The 13845-nt window shown below is 39.4% G+C and overlaps 1 protein-coding gene across 1 annotated transcript in view; it reads right to left on the minus strand.

Annotated features, from left to right (window-relative positions):
• Nucleotides 1-1412: 1412 nt before the first annotated feature.
• MAB21L3 (mab-21 like 3) overlaps nt 1413-13845 on the minus strand; it is a 36524-nt gene continuing 24091 nt past the window's right edge. Inside the window, exons 5-7 of the mRNA XM_027866774.1 lie at nt 6738-6919; nt 5678-5872; nt 1413-2797 (exon numbers count right to left, since the gene is read on the minus strand). Coding sequence (XP_027722575.1) covers nt 2564-2797; nt 5678-5872; nt 6738-6919 — 611 coding nt within the window. The 3' untranslated portion in view covers nt 1413-2563. The remainder of the gene's footprint in view (nt 2798-5677; nt 5873-6737; nt 6920-13845) is intronic.

The following is a 13845-nucleotide window of genomic DNA, read 5'->3' on the forward strand; positions in this document are numbered from 1 at the left end:
CTCTTCTAAGAAGGCTTTCCTGACTTCTACAACTGTGGCTGATGTCATTCTTCTCTGATCCTTATTTACATATATTGCCTTAAATTTTCAGTTATATTTTCATGTGTACATATCTTATTTTCAGACCTGGATTATAAATTCCTTGCTATCAAAGTCCATCTTATATTTCTTTGTATCCCCTTGAATGCTTATCGTTGTATCATGTACAAAATAGGCACTCATTGAATATTTTATTGGTTGTGGTGATGAGGGGAACACAGGTTTAGCCCAGAATAGAGAAACCTGGGGGGGACAGGAAATGATGATATTTTTCAAATGTTTAAGATTTATAAATTTTCACATATTTTAAATACATTAGAATTTTCATGTGGAAAAAGGATTAGGCCTATTGTAATGGGCAGAAGATGAAATAACTAAGGAAACAATGATTTGAGCTTCTGAGCATTATCTATTTATTAAGCAATGTATGCCAATTACACAATTTAGCACTGGACCTTGAATACAGGGGGAGACAGATTTTTATGCACTAAAAGAAAACAATTAATAGGCTATAAACCAGGATACAAGATTAGGTGATCTGATTTCTAATTGGAAGAAAGATTATGGACTTTCCAAGTTGGGAAGGAGAGAGTGAAGGGGTAGAATTCCCCGAAATCAGAAGAAAAGATGTCCCACTCCTCCAAGTGTCTGTATTCAATCAAAGGAACATAGAAACAATAACTAATTGACCAGTATGGAGACAGTTTCCAGATAAGACATATGAGTTGCTTGAGATGTATAATTGTGGAGGGAAAACTCCTTGCATTAATCTTTAGATCTGACTGAGTTTCTGGTCAGCACAATCCAGGTTCTTGGTTAAGGTTCTCTCAGCAACAGGTACAGGTGGTCTGGCTTCCCAGCCACTCAGTGCTAGGATCAAAAACGTACTGAAGTTTTTTCACAATTCCCATAATTGAATAAAGTTTTCTCGTAAGACAAAAATTGGTCTACACCCGTAATTAAATAGAAAGGGAACTGAGCTGGAACCAAAATTGAGTCTCAAGATGGAGTCAGTGTGGTTCACTCAATTCCCAACAATTATCTCATTATTTTACTTGCTCCCAGTGGGCAGAACTAGAAACTTTGGGTGAATATTTCAAGGAGATAGATTTCAACTTAATGTAGGGGAAACACTTCCTCATAGTTAGTGATACTCAAAATTGGAATGGGTTGCCTTAGAAGTAATAAATTCCTTTGAATCTAGAGGAGGCTGAATGACTCATTGAGGATGTTGGAAATGGGATTCATGATTGGGGAAGGGGTTAGATGTCATTGCTTTTGGTTGAAAATTTGGGAATTTCTGCTTAATCATTGTAGTCTTAGGATGCTTGGTTTCCTGTTGACTCTAGTGAAATTTAAAATCAGAGGTGGTTTTTGGCCTTCAGCCAAGTTTTCAATCAATCAACAAACATTTGCTACTGAGTGACAAGTACATAAGATCATAGAATCATAGGTCTAGACCTGGAAGGCATTGAGAAGCATCTACTCTAAACTCCCCAGTTTATGGATGTAGACCCTGAAGCTGATGGAGGTTAAATGAGTTTCCCAAAGTTGCACATGTGATAAGTGACTTTCCCAAGGTCTCACATGTGATTTGAACCCCAACCTTTCAAATCAAGTCAGTGATCTTTGCCTTATACCAAGCCCTTCAAGTCAGCTCTGAACGGTGATGGTCTTGATAGCAGTCAATGGTGTCTGTGTGCACAGTTCATGAATAAGAAGGTATGTCATCCATGTATCATATCAGAGGCAATGGCCTTGAGTAATAGTAACCAGTGCCCACACCCAGCCACCCCACTGATCTTCTACTGACTTACCCTCAGGCCATCAACTAGCCAAACCAACCAGCCAAACCAATCAACCAGCCAGAAGGGACTCATGTGAAACAGAATAATTAGGAGAGTAACGAGAACAGCCAGTGAAATACTAACACAGTTAGTTATTAAACCTATTCTTTTAATCAATGATATAAGTAAGCTCTCCATCCTAGATGCAGATGTCACTCCTAATAACACTTTGTGTTGATCAAGTGCCTTACACCTGAAAGGGCATCACAGTAGCCTCACAATACCTTGGTGAAGCAGGCATTGATACTCTCATTTTACAAATGGGAAAAAAAATTGGTATATCTCTGGTCAGTTATGTGGGAGTACACCAGATCATCGTGATCATTTCCATACTAGGAGCTCCGGTCTCCTCTGTCTTCTCTAATAAGATGGTAAGGAGTCTGATCACAGGCAAATAAACATGAAACTATCAACAGTTCACAATCTGTAGCTTGGACAAGCTCAGCTCCCAAGCGAGGTAGTTCGGAATTGAAATAATTAACCCCAACCACATAGGGTATGGGTGGGGCATTGTAGGACATAGTTTGAAATGCTCTTGGTTCATGTCTCCTTTGTCTTGTCAGAACTATGGCAGGTGGTCAGAGTCCCAAATTCCACTAGCATGGTGGTCATCAAAGGAGAAGTCAGGCAAGATCAAGGGGGATGCCCCTGGAAGCCTTGGAGACCATTTCCGGCTCTCAGTCTTGTTGGAGCACTGGGTTCTTTAGGAAAAGGATGAGCTTTTGGGCCACAGCATCCAACTCATTTTTGCTGGAATACTGAAACATGTTGGTCTCCTTGATGAAAAAATGTTTCAGGAAGTGCTGGTTCACACACTTGTATAGCTTACGGACCAGACGCAAGAAGGCTTTTCGGAAGACACGCCAGTCTTTGGAATGTGGGTACTTTTCACAAGTCCAAAACAGTATAGTCTGTAGAAAGGAGAAGGGATCAAACACACTTAGTAATTTTTGAACTGAAGATGTGTATTTGCAAGTTCTGAAGATGTATCGTACAGAGGCCATAGCTGTCATACTCATGAATTCATTCAGCAAGTATTTTAAAGCACCTACTATGAGCAAGGCACTGGAGATACAAAGATGAAATGAAACTGTTCCTGCCCTCAAAGAGATTCCATTGTACTAGAGATCCACCATGTTCACAAGTGAATACAAAGTATATACATCACAGTAAGGGAAGGTGATTTCAAGAGAGAGACAATGCTAATTACTAGGGAAGATCCCCAGTGACCTCGTATAGTTTAGGAGGTAGCACCTGAACTGGATTTTGAAGGAAATTTGAAGTAAGGATTCCGATATGGGGGAATACTCCTTGCAATGGGAGATGGAATGTTATGTATAGACAACAAATCTCAGGTCATTCTGACTGGAACAGAGAATAGAGAGCAATATGAAATGAAACTGAAAAGGAAAGTGGTGGTCCTGGAGTCGGGAGGACCTAAGTTCAAATCTGGTCTCAGATCAGACACTTGACACTTACTAGCTTTGTGATCCTGGGCAAGTCACTTAACCCCAATTGCCTCACCCCCCCCCCAAAATGGAAAGTGGGAATCAGACTGTTTAAGATGATCTTAAATGACAGGGTGGATTTTTTAAAAATTTAAATTCTGAGAGACTTAAGATTGAAAAACCTTGATTAACAGAAAGGCAACAGAGAGTGAGAGAGTAAAGACCTAACCTGAACCCATAAAACCATTTCAGGTTATCTTCTGAAGGACCAAGTCTGTGAGCTAGGAAAATAGGTTGAGTATTCATAGAGGACTTTGTTATGATAGCTATCATTAGAATAGAGAAGGGGGCCTGGAATGCACAAAAGTTTTCTTGCTCAAGGAGAGAAGAAAAACATGACAGAGGAGAGGAAGTGTTTATGGTTATAAACACAATATATGCCCTAAAAGCTTCGGAGCCTCCATTAAGAGGAGCATATACATTTTGGACCAAGAATTTTTGTAGGCATCCACAGGAGGAAATCACAAACAGAGATGGAAGTCTTAGGTACAATAGGTCTAAGTTTCTTAAGTCTCAGCCCCCAGCCCAATACAGCCAATTTATAAGGGCTTGTCAATTGATTGATTAGTTATCTGTCTGTGTTTCTACAAGTAAATGCCACCCTCCTGTTAAACCACTGGACCTTCTGAGGTCAAGAATAAAAACCAAAGCTAATGAAGAGACCATTAACTCATCTGGGATGGTATGTTCAGGCCTGTTAAAGTTATGAGGATTCACTAAATGTGACATAGCCAAACGGTCATACACTGTACCAGAAATTGAGACAGAGGGATATGAGAAAGATAGAGTCAAATGAGATGTTGAGCTGGGGTCAGTGGCACAGCCAGTAGAAATCCTTAAAAATGAATTGGAATCAGAATGTGCTGATGATATTATGTGGGTGCAGGCAATGCTTCAGATAATAATATCAGCACTTCCTAGTATCCCCTATGCCCCCAGTTGTCTGTGTGATGTATATATGCATTAATTCAGAAGTCTCTGACCACTATACATGAGAAAGGGACGGTATACTCCAAAACTGAGGTTTGGGTGAAGTGAGGGAGGTATGGTAAACTTGTAGGGATAATTCCAAGTGAAATCCTAGCAAGGTTACTGTGCTTTCTTGGTAGGGGGCTGAGGTGAATCTCAGAATCTCAACATTGGAAGAGATGACAGGGGCCATCTGTTTCAACTCATTCCTGATTGACAGCTGTTCTACAGTAATGCCAACAAGTGGTTATCCAGCTTCACCTGAAGACCTCCAATGAGGGGAAACTCACTACCCATATGCTTTTGGACAATTGTAATTTTCAGGAAAATTTTCCTTTGAGTCAACTAATATTTGCCTCTCTGCAATTTCTTTCACCTGCTGTTTCTACTTCTACCTTCTGGAACCAAGCAGAACAAGATTAATTTATCTAATTTTCTTTTTTGGGGGGGAGGAGTTGGGGGAAGGATGAATTAATTGAATTTGTATCTCAAAGAGTTGCCTGCCTGGGGAAATGAAAGGGTAAAATAACTTGCTCTAGCTCATTCATCCAATGTGTGCCCCAGATGGTATTTGAACCTGGGTCTTCCTGGCTCTCCCTCCATTATACCACATTGCGTCTTCCTCATTGTAACCCTGTAAATAGTTGAAGAGAGCTAGCATGTCTTCCTTAATTCTTTCCTTTTCTAGGCCCCAAATCCCTACTATGGTTGTCCTGTGGAGGCCATGATGCCCTCCTTTTTGAATTCATTACCTTACCATAGGTCTTCTGTGTAATTTTTAGAGCCATTTTTACAGGTATTTGGAGAGGCTTTGGGGAAAGCTCAAGCAACTCACTGCTTTTACTCTGCCATCTTGGCTCCACCCTCATAAACTTTCAGTTTTAAAGCCCAATAGTGTCTGCACTAAGTCCAGCACCATAAAGTGAGCCTTGGGGAGGATGGGGTAGAGGGGGGTGGGAATCTGTAATTTTTACAGTATCATAGATTTAGAGCTATTCTGAAAGGGCTCTGAAAGGTCTTCCAGTCCTATCACCTTCATTTTACGGATGAAAAAATTGAAGCTTAGAAGTTTACACAGCTAGGAAGTATCTGAGCTAGCCTTTGAACCTATGTCTTCCTGATTCCAAGTCTAGCATTTTATCTACTATACCAAACTGTTAATTCTTGAATGGTGATGGGTCTTCATAGGGAACAAATTAGAAAATTTCTGAGGAGAGTGATCATTGAATCTTAGTTAAACAAGCCCACCTAGTCTGATAGATAAAAGAGTGCCACTCTTTCTGACTTCTCCAAACCCTTGTCTGTCACATATACCTGCAGATGCTGGGATGTGATGACAGGTTTGTTTCCGGGACACCAAACATCCTCTTTCATCTGTCTCAGGACCTGGTAACATATCTTTCGGCAACCACCATCATCATCTATCCCCTCCATGAGCATATACTCAGCTCGGTCGAAGCCCAATTGCCAGTGGTAACTAGAGCGAGCCATCAGGTTAAACCCCAATGACTGCAGGTGAGAGAAAGAGGAAAAACGCAATCAGCTGAATGAGAAACCCATCTCTAGAATGGTAAGGAAGTCTCAGGATGGGAAAGGAGAACTAAGAGGGAATTTCCCAGCTTGTCTAAGAGATCAAAGTGTAAGGAATGTGAACGTCAGGGCATGTTACTATATATTGAAGGGCTAGGAATACAGATTGTGATTTCATTGATATAGGAAACTCTCAGATTAAGAAACTCCCTTTGCCAATGCATGTAGGGGCAACTTCTTTGTAATTTATCATCTGAGATAGTTGCCTGGGACACTGAGAGGCTAAGTGATTTACCCAACATCACATAGCAAATCTGTGTCAGAGGATACACCTGAACTGGCTCCAAGGCCAGTTTTCTAATCATTATGTCACTTTGACTCTCCCATATTAAAGGGGACTCTCAGAATTGTCCCTTCTTGGAAGGGATACTAATAGGAGGGACCTGAGGTTTACAGGATATTCATCATTTTCCTCTGAATCATGGGAATTCAGTCCCATGGTATTCCTTCTTCACAAGTGAAGCAGAACTCAGTCCTTCAGGTAATCAGTTGGCCTTTTAATAGTATCCCATTCTCTAGTGAACTCTACAAAGGCCCTTCCACCCTAGCCCTTGGTACTCTTTAATTTTGGTAGTTATCTTATCTTTTTACTTTCAGTTCCAAATTCTCTTCCTCCCTCTATTACCTTCTTCACCCATTGAGAAGACAAGAGCTATGATACCCATTATTCATATAAAGGCATGCAAAATATTTTCCAACATTATCTATGCTGTGGGGGAGAGAAAGCAAGAAAAATAAAGTGAAAGAGAAACATGCTTCAATCTGCACCATAAGTCCCTGGTACCTTAACACATTGTATTTTCTCCCGAGAAGGCCAGCGTGAGAAACATCGAGGCCACTTAGCTTTGTCGCTCCAACGGTTGAGGACCTCTATTATTGGAATCAGCTCTATCTCCACCTGAAATTCTGATGTCTCCACAATCAATCGAATAAGAGAGCCAAAATTTTCTAATATGCTGACTTCATCTGTTAGGAAATCCCAGAGTAATTTGTTAAAAAGAGAAAACCTTGCTTAAGGCCAGTTACCAAAGAAAGCCGGAACAGGCATCAATATTCCTGACAATAGGTGGAGCACTTTTTACAGTGTAAGCAACAGGGAAGGGCATTTAAGGGTGAGACTCAAATGGCAAGAGAGATTTAGAAGCCAGGTAAATATTGCCCTAAGCATTACCCAAAGAGCTTTGCTTTTTGCAAACTCGTAGAGCAGTGATTCTTAACCTGGGAGCCATGGACTTGTTTCGTTATTTTTAAAAATATATTTTGATAATTGTATTTCAATGCAATTGATCTTTTTGCAATACTATGTATTCTATTTTATGCATTTAAAAATATGATTCTGTGCACAACAGAAAACAAAAGAAAATCAACAAGGCAGCAAAGAAAAGCTGGGCAGTTTTGAAAATAACATGTGGTATTTATTATATACTAGACATTGAATGGAAATTTATTGTTTTATATTGAATCCTCTCTTATGTTCTGCTGTGTACATGACATTTTAAAAATTAATTTTGTATTTGTTTAAAATAAAAACAAAATTATGAAAAAACCCATTATTCTGAGAAGGGGGGTTTATAGGTTTCACCACACTGCCAAAGGACTCCATGACATAAAAAAAAAACCAAAAACCAAGGTTAAGAATCTTTGCTTGAGAGGTACTTTGTAGTAATTGTAAGTGTCTTACTTCAAGAAAGTGAAGTCAAAAGATCTGTGTTCAACATCTGGCTCTGATGCTTAATTTTGTTACTTGTGGCAAATTACTTCATCTTCTCAGAGCCTCAGTTTCCTCCCCTCAAAATGATAACATTAACATTTGTACTACCTATATCCCAGGGCTGTTGTGAAGAAAGTGCTTTGTAAAACTTAATCCTTTATAAACCTATAGCAATATAAGTTATCATCATAATAATTTGTGGTTCATTCCATATGCCTCTCCTTCCTATGCTATGTTTATTAGTTATGCCACCCTCTTTCTAATGTTCAAAGCCCTTTATAACCTTTCCTCCATCCCCTATCTTTTCTGTCTCCTTACACCTCACTTCCTACCACATACTCTTTGATCCAGTGACATGGCCTCCTGACTGTTCTATAAACAGGACCCTCCATCTCTTGGATCTGAGCATTTTCTCTGATTGTCCCCCATGCCTGGAACACTCTCTCTCCTCATCTCTACCTCCTGTTCTTTGCTTTGTGTTGAAGTATTTGTTTATTTTTTTTAAAAAAAAGGAAGAAAAATTAAAAAAGAGAGAGCTGGAAGTAATCTAGAAGGCTCAACCTGTATCTTAACAGAAATTCCCCTTACAGCATACCCTACCAAGGGCCATCCTGCCTTTGCCCAAAGATATCAAATGAGGGGAAAGCAATTCCCTCACCCCTCACCTCTAGACAGCCCATTCCACTTTTGGATGACTCTCATGTTTAAGAATTTTCACTTACATTGAACTTGAAATCTGTCTCCCTATAAATTTCATTCATCATTCCTTGCTCTTATCTCTGTGGCTAAACATATTCTAGATGGTGCAATGTATAGAGTATTGGACTTGGAGTCTGGAATATTCAAGTTCGAATCTTATCTCAGACATTTATGAGTTGTTTGACCCTGAACAAATCATTTAATTTCACTGTACCTCGGTTTCCTCATCTGTAAAATGGGGGTAATAGCATCTACCTCCAAGGGTTGTAGTGAGGACTAGCTCCAAGGGTTGTAGTGAGGATTAAATGAAATAACTTATGTAAAGTATTCTACAAACCCTAAACCTTAAATAAGTTATGTAAAGCATTTTGCAAATCTTAAAGCATTAAAAAAACATGCTAGCTAGCAATTAAGTAACAGCTTGAGAGTCTACCACTGCCAGCCTCATCGATACCATACTTCCTCATGGCCACCCAAGGACCTAAGGCCAGTGGAGCCAGCAGTAACAAGACGAGATAGAACAGTGCTTTCTTGCCTTAGCAATATAAATTTCTCCTTCTTTGGAGAAGGGGATGGCTCAGAAGGGAGGATGGAGGACTGTTGGCATCCTTTCCCTCCCCTCAGAGAGGTCATAAGGCATTGGGAGGACCAAATGCCACTCAGATGGGAGCTAATTCTCTAGTCCTCTCCCCCTCCTGACTGCTGGGATTTAGTCCCATATCTCAGACCATACTAGGATTTTATAAAATAATTATTACAACATCCAGTATCTATGTAGTATCTCTATCGCATTTACAGCCACTTCCTTATTTATTCTGATTATAGCAATGTGAAATACACATGGGGCGTGGTGGAAGGAAAGGAAGAATGACTAGAGATGTTAGTGCCTCATTTTCCAGGTAAGGAAAGAGGCAGAACAATCATGATTAAATTGAGATCTAGAAATGACTCAAAAGCCATATAGTTCAATCCCCTAATTTTATGTAAGAGTAAACTAAGGATGTGAGGGAGCTTGTCCAAGGTCACATAGCTATTAAATGATAGAACTGATTTCCAAATCAAAGTCATCTGACTCCAAATCTTTCCAACCCCTCCAACTCTCCATCTGCCATCTTTGCACAGGCTATTTCTGGAATATTTCTTCCTCACTTCTGCCTTTCAGAATCTCTAGTTTCCTTCAAGGCTCAACTCAAGCATCACCTCACACATGAAGCCTTTCTTTTTGTTTCAGTAAAAGGTATTGATTTGCCAGAAAAAACTTTTGACAATATAAATCAAGGAAGTTTATAGAATCAGCTCATTTCTTCTTAAATCAGAGCACTGTTAGAAAACAATTAAAAAATAAAATGATTCTTACAATTACTTTTTTTTAAAAGATGGCATATTAAAATTCTTTTCCTTCAGGTATCACTTTTTCCATAATAATAATAATATTTATATAGTTCATTATATAACATTTAATATGTGTTAGGCAGTGTGCTAATTACTTGATGATTATTACTTCATTTAATCCTCACACCAGCCCTGCAAGGTAGGTGCTATTATTGTCACCATTTTACATGTGAGGAAATTGAGGCAAACAGAGGTTAAGTGACTTGCCTAGGATCACATAGCTAGTAGGTGTCGGAGGCCAGATTTGAACTCAGGTATTTGTGATTCCAGCTCCTACCTATACAAACAAGCAATAGAGAAGATAAATTGGAGATAATTAACAAAGGGAAGGAACTAGTGTTAAAGGGGATCAGGGAAGTCTTGAAGATGATGAGATTTTTAGCTGAAACTTGAAGGAAGCCAGTGAAGCCAACACATGTAGATGAGGAGATAGAGCATTCCCAACAGGGAGGACAGCCAGTAAAAATTCAAGGAGTCAGGAGATCGAATGTCTTATGAGAGAAACAAGGAAGCCAGTGTCACTGGATTGTAGGGGTCAGGGCAGGGAGAAGAGGAAGGTATGAGAAGAAAGGTAGAAAGGGGTCAGGTTATGAAGGACTTAAAAAGCCAAAGAGGATTTTACCATTGATCTTGGAGGTAATAGGGATTCTCTGGAGTTGATTGAATGGGATTGGGGTGGGGTGGAGAGGCAGTCTGACTTTAGGAAAAGCAATTTGACTGCTGAATGGAATAACAGGTGCTTAATAAATGTTTGTGGATTAACGTATTTTCACTGTACCACAATAAATGATTCTGATAAGTTAGCTGACCCCAGACTCCTAAATTCTACTTTGTTCTCTTCTGTTTTCAAAGACATATGCACACTTTTTTTTTCTTCACATAAAGACTACATTTTCTTGAGTCAGTGTCTATCACTGTAAAAATGACAAATCTGACAAATATTAACATAACACTCGTATAATATGATCATACCTAAGTACATGAGAAAGGCTGGCTGACTGGCTTAATCAGTAATTTAGGCAATTCTCTGGGAAGCTCTGGATGAACCTCATCTTGTCCTTAAGACAGGAGAATCACTCTCTTTTGCCATGTGCTCTTTATTGCAATGTGACTTGGGATCACTCAGCTGGACATACCAGCATTTGGCCATTTAACAAAGAGTAGGGGATTGCTATGAATTTTTAAGGGGTAGACAGTTGGGGAAGTAGTTCTGATTTTGGAACCTTATAACCTTGATCATCTCTCCTTCAAATCAAAGGTCTTGAATTGACTTTCATTTAATCATTATCTGCTGGCTTTGTTTCCTCTCCCTTGCCAAGCCTCAAACCAGTCCAATTCAAAAGCAAACACCGATTAAATGCTTTCTAGATGTCAGGCACTGTTAGACACTGGATATACAAAGTCAAAAGGCACCAGTTCTAGAATTCAAGGACCTTACATTTCTGCTGGGACAGGGGAGTATGCACTCTATAAACAGCTGAAGTATAATGCAAAGTAATTTGAGAAAGAGAGCACTAGCACCCAGTGGGATCAGGGAAGGCTCCACAAAGGAGTTGGCCCCTTGTTAAAAGGTGTCAACTGAGAATGAACTTAGAACAAAAATAAAAATTTTGAAAGAAAGAAATAAGGAGGGAACATAGGATCATAGTTCTAAAGCTAGAATAGACATCAGAGACTATCTCATTATATATATACAACTGGTACTTTTGAAGGTTATAGCTGTGAATTTGTACATTCAATTTATTTTGCTCATTGACTTCATTGTACAAATGGAGAAGCTGAGTCCCAGGAAGGTTACAAGGCTTACTCAAAGTCACAGAAGTAGGATGTATCAAAGGTAGGATTTGAACCCAGAGTCCTCTGAATCCCAAACTAGTGCTTTTCCCATTGTACCTCCTTCCCTACAGAAGGAGGGAAACACCTGTATAAGTACAAAGTGGGTGGAAGATGGGTTGTTAAAATGGGGAAAGAGCTAAGAGCCCAGTCTGGCTGTAACAGAGAGAATTGATGAATGGTAGTAGTATGAAGTAGAACTGAGAAGCTGGGTAGGAACCAGATTGGAGTAAGTCTCAAACAGTATGTTGAAGAATTTGTATTATATTTTAGAAGTAATGGTAAGTGAAGTTTCTTGAGCAAGGCACTGACATGAGAGACTTACGCTTTCAGAAGATACTTTGGCAACTTTATAGAGAATGGATTGGAAAGGGGAGAAACTGGAAGAAGGGGGACCATTGAGGAGATTATTATAGTAGTTTAGATAGTGGGAGAGGAAATTCCTTAACTATTGTGGTGGAATGTGAGTGGAGAAAAGGGGACAGACCCAAGAGATGTTATGGAAGTAGAATACACATGACATGATTGGGTAATTCATCAGATATTGTAAGGGAGAGGAAAGAGTCAAGGATGACTCCTACATTACAAACCTGGGTGACTAAAAGAAATGTGGTGTTCTTAATAGAAAAGCCAGGTCATTTCTTCTCCAGACCAAACATCCTTATAGGTCCTTCAACATTTCCTCATAGTACATGGTTTTAGATTTAAGGGGTTGGGTAGGGAATATGATGAGTTCTTTTGGACATATTGAGTTTGAGATGTTCATTGGGCAGTTTATAGTTCAAGATTATAAGTCAATAGAGAAAACCAGACATCAAAACTTGGGAGGCATCTGCATTGAGGATGATTTTTGTTTGTTTGTTTTTTAGGCAATTGGGGTTAAGTAACTTGCCCAGAGTCACACAGCTAGTAAGTGTTAAGTGTTTGGTCTGAGGCCGGATTTGAACTCAGGTCCTCCTGACTTCAGGGCCAGTGTTCTATCCACTGTGCCACCTAGCTGCCCCTGCATTGAGGAATATTAAATCCAGTAGAGATAATAACATTAGAGAAAGGAGTGGAGAGAGGGAAGAGGATAGGCTCCAGGATAGAGCACTCAAGGATATTCACACTAAGGTGAAGGAGACTTAACTATCCTAAACACTTGACCCACCAAGTATAATTTTTTTTACAAGCTATATCTATAGAATGTTTTCTAAGAAGGATTCAAAACAATAATAGCTAATCTCACTTCTCACATTTTAAAATTCTACCACAAACACACATTTTAAAATTTCTTTAAAACTTACAAAGCACTTTTCTCACAGTAACCCTGTAAGGTAGGTTTTTCAAGTATTATCACCCTCAGTTTACAAACAAAGACATGGAGATGTAGAGATATGAAATGCTTTGTGGATCAAGTGGCTAGCAAGAGTTACAGCTGGGATTTGAGCCAGGTCTTCTGAGTCCAAAGCCTGTGCTTTTTTCACCAAGGTAAGCTAATTAGTCAATTCCCTTTTGAAGGCTTATTCTATGAATTCTATGAACTCAGAACTCAAGATAAGTACTTCTCCACTTGGTGAGTTCCATCTAAACAGCTTTAAGTCAAGCTCTAGTGTAGATAATAAGACTTTTGTTCTTTGCTAAACAGTGGTAAGCTACTGGGTTGGAAGGATGACTTGGAGGAAGTGTGAAAATAGAATTTTCATTTGAAGGTCTGATATTTCTGGGGGAGGGCAGCTAGGTAGCACAATGAATAGAATGATGGGTTTGAAGTCTGGCCTCAGACCCTTACTAGCCATGTGTCCTTGGACAAGTCACTTAACCCTGTTTGCCTCAGTTTCCTCATCTGTAAAATGAGCTGGAGAAGGAAATGGCAAACCACTCCAGTATCTTTGCAAAAAGGAAAAAAAAATGGTGTCACAAAGAGATGGACACAACTGAAAAACAACATTTCTGTTGGAATCTCTGAATGTTTGAGGTTCTGTGAGCTTAATTCAGTTTTCTATAACAAAGCAAATAATTGTTGAGGATTGAGTTCTCATAAACCAAAAAGTCAAAGTACTGGTGACTTGCCTCTTCACGTTAGAATCCTGGTCTTAGCACCTTAGATTTGGAAGGGAACTTGGAGATCCAACCTCTGCTTGAATACTTCTGGTGATCGGTGACTTACTATTATAAAGTCATTTCATTACAGTTTTTAATAGCTCTAATTATTAGGGAGTTCTTCCTTATAACAAACCTAAATCTGCCTCCTTATAACTTCTACCCATTGGTCCTA

This window comes from Vombatus ursinus, unplaced genomic scaffold (assembly GCF_900497805.2).
Source record: "Vombatus ursinus unplaced genomic scaffold, bare-nosed wombat genome assembly UNPS02014782.1, whole genome shotgun sequence".
In the NCBI taxonomy this organism is placed as follows: Eukaryota; Metazoa; Chordata; class Mammalia; order Diprotodontia; family Vombatidae; genus Vombatus; species Vombatus ursinus.